The sequence below is a fragment of the Sipha flava genome, unplaced genomic scaffold (assembly GCF_003268045.1).
Source record: "Sipha flava isolate LNK unplaced genomic scaffold, YSA_version1 19188_pilon_pilon, whole genome shotgun sequence".
In the NCBI taxonomy this organism is placed as follows: Eukaryota; Metazoa; Arthropoda; class Insecta; order Hemiptera; family Aphididae; genus Sipha; species Sipha flava.
In genome coordinates, this window is record NW_020272647.1 from 850 (window position 1) to 2550 (window position 1701).

The following is a 1701-nucleotide window of genomic DNA, read 5'->3' on the forward strand; positions in this document are numbered from 1 at the left end:
GTGAAAACGAAACTTTTGGGTCTCCAAAAAATGGTAACTATCTTGGAATATTGGAGCTTATTGCAAAGTATGACCATCTTTTAAATGACCGCATAAAAAAAAATGGAAACCAAGGAAGTGGCCACACAAACTACTTATCATCGAAGATTTGCGAGGAGTGCAACTAATTGGCAAAAAAGTTTTCAATGAAGTTATTTCTCGAATCAAACACTCAACGTACTATTCCATATCATTGGACTCAACTCCAGACGAAGGTCACGTTGATCAACTTACTTTGATTTTCAGGTATTTAGAAGAAAACATTCCTGTTGAAAGATTTGTGGCATTCATGCCTATCCAAGGTCACAAAGCAAAAGATATGTTTAAAGGATTGAACACATTTTTGAAAGAAAATAACTTGACATTCAAAACTGTCGTGGTCAGTCTTACGACAATGCTTCTTCAATGAGTAGAAAGTATAATGGCCTTCATGCGTTAGTACTGGCAGAAAATAACTTGGCACTATGGGTACCTTGCTTGGGGCACTCACTCAATCTCGTAGTGCAAGCTGCTGCTGAATGCTGTCCGAGTGCTGTGAGCTTTTTCGATTTTTTAGAAGAACTTTATGTATATTTCACTGCCTCGACTAACAGGTATAAAGTTCTTACAGATTGTTTAAAAAGAGCAGAAACTGAAAACCCCATTCTTATACCAAAAAGGACAAAAACAACACGTTGGTCATGCAGAGCAGATGCTACAAAAGCCCTCTTACTTGGCTATGAAGAAATAAAAAATGTACTTTTAGAAATTTCTGAGAATAAAGAAGAATTAGGAAAATCGCGTATTGTTGCTTTGAGTTTATATAAAAAAATGTTAAAGATACAGACAGGCCTCTACGCAGTATTTTGGAATGATATCTTGGGACAAGTAAACAAAACTAGTGAAACATTACAGAATCCTAGATTAGATGTGAACACAGCTGTTTTAGCACTAAAATCGCTAAGAAGCTTCATAGGAACAAAACGAGATAGCTTTGAAGAATATGTTGTGAATGTTGCAGTTTTGTTGAGTACGATAGTGAAACACAGCGTAAGCGTAAAATAAATGTGCGTTTGTCCCCTCTTGACAGTGTCCAAACACCAGAAATTGAGATGAGCTCTTCAAACAGATTCCGAATTCAGAGTTTTCTTCCTGTAATAGATCAACTTGAATCTTCATTGAAACAAAGGCTTGATGCATATAAACTAGTTGATAACCGTTTTGGGTTTCTTTGTAAGTTAGATATACTTGATGATAAAAAGATAATTTTAGCAGCTCAAAATTTAGTAAAATTATACGATAATGACTTGGACGATCAATTAGGAAATTAACTGATTCAATTCAAGGCTTTTTACCAAGAGTTTCTAAAAGATGATGATGGAAAAAATGATAAAGTTATATCTCAGGAAAGATGAATGTACCAGCTTCTAATCGAAAAAAATGTAAGACTGTTTTCCTAATATTGAGGTAGCTTTAAGAATGTACCTGTCACTTATGGTCACCAACAGCAGTGGAGAAAGATCTTTTTCAAAATTAAAGTTGATCAAAAACCGTCTCCGAACATCCATGACAGAAGAAAGGCTCAACACGTAAGCTCTACTTAGCATTGAGTGACATTTTAAGACAAATAAATTATGAAGATATTATAAGTGATTTCATTAATACAAAGTTAAAACGTAAACT

The 1701-nt window shown here is 34.6% G+C and overlaps 1 protein-coding gene across 1 annotated transcript; it reads left to right on the plus strand.

The window, feature by feature from the left end:
• Positions 1-444: 444 nt before the first annotated feature.
• LOC112681476 lies at positions 445-1083 on the plus strand. The gene has a single exon (XM_025551729.1). The coding sequence runs from the start codon at positions 445-447 to the stop codon at positions 1081-1083; it is 639 nt and encodes a 212-aa protein (XP_025407514.1).
• Positions 1084-1701: the final 618 nt, after the last annotated feature.

Coding starts and splice junctions, on each gene's coding strand:
- LOC112681476 (XM_025551729.1), top strand. CDS start 445: ATGAGTAGAAAGTATAATGGCCTTCATGCGTTAGTACTGGCAGAAAAT.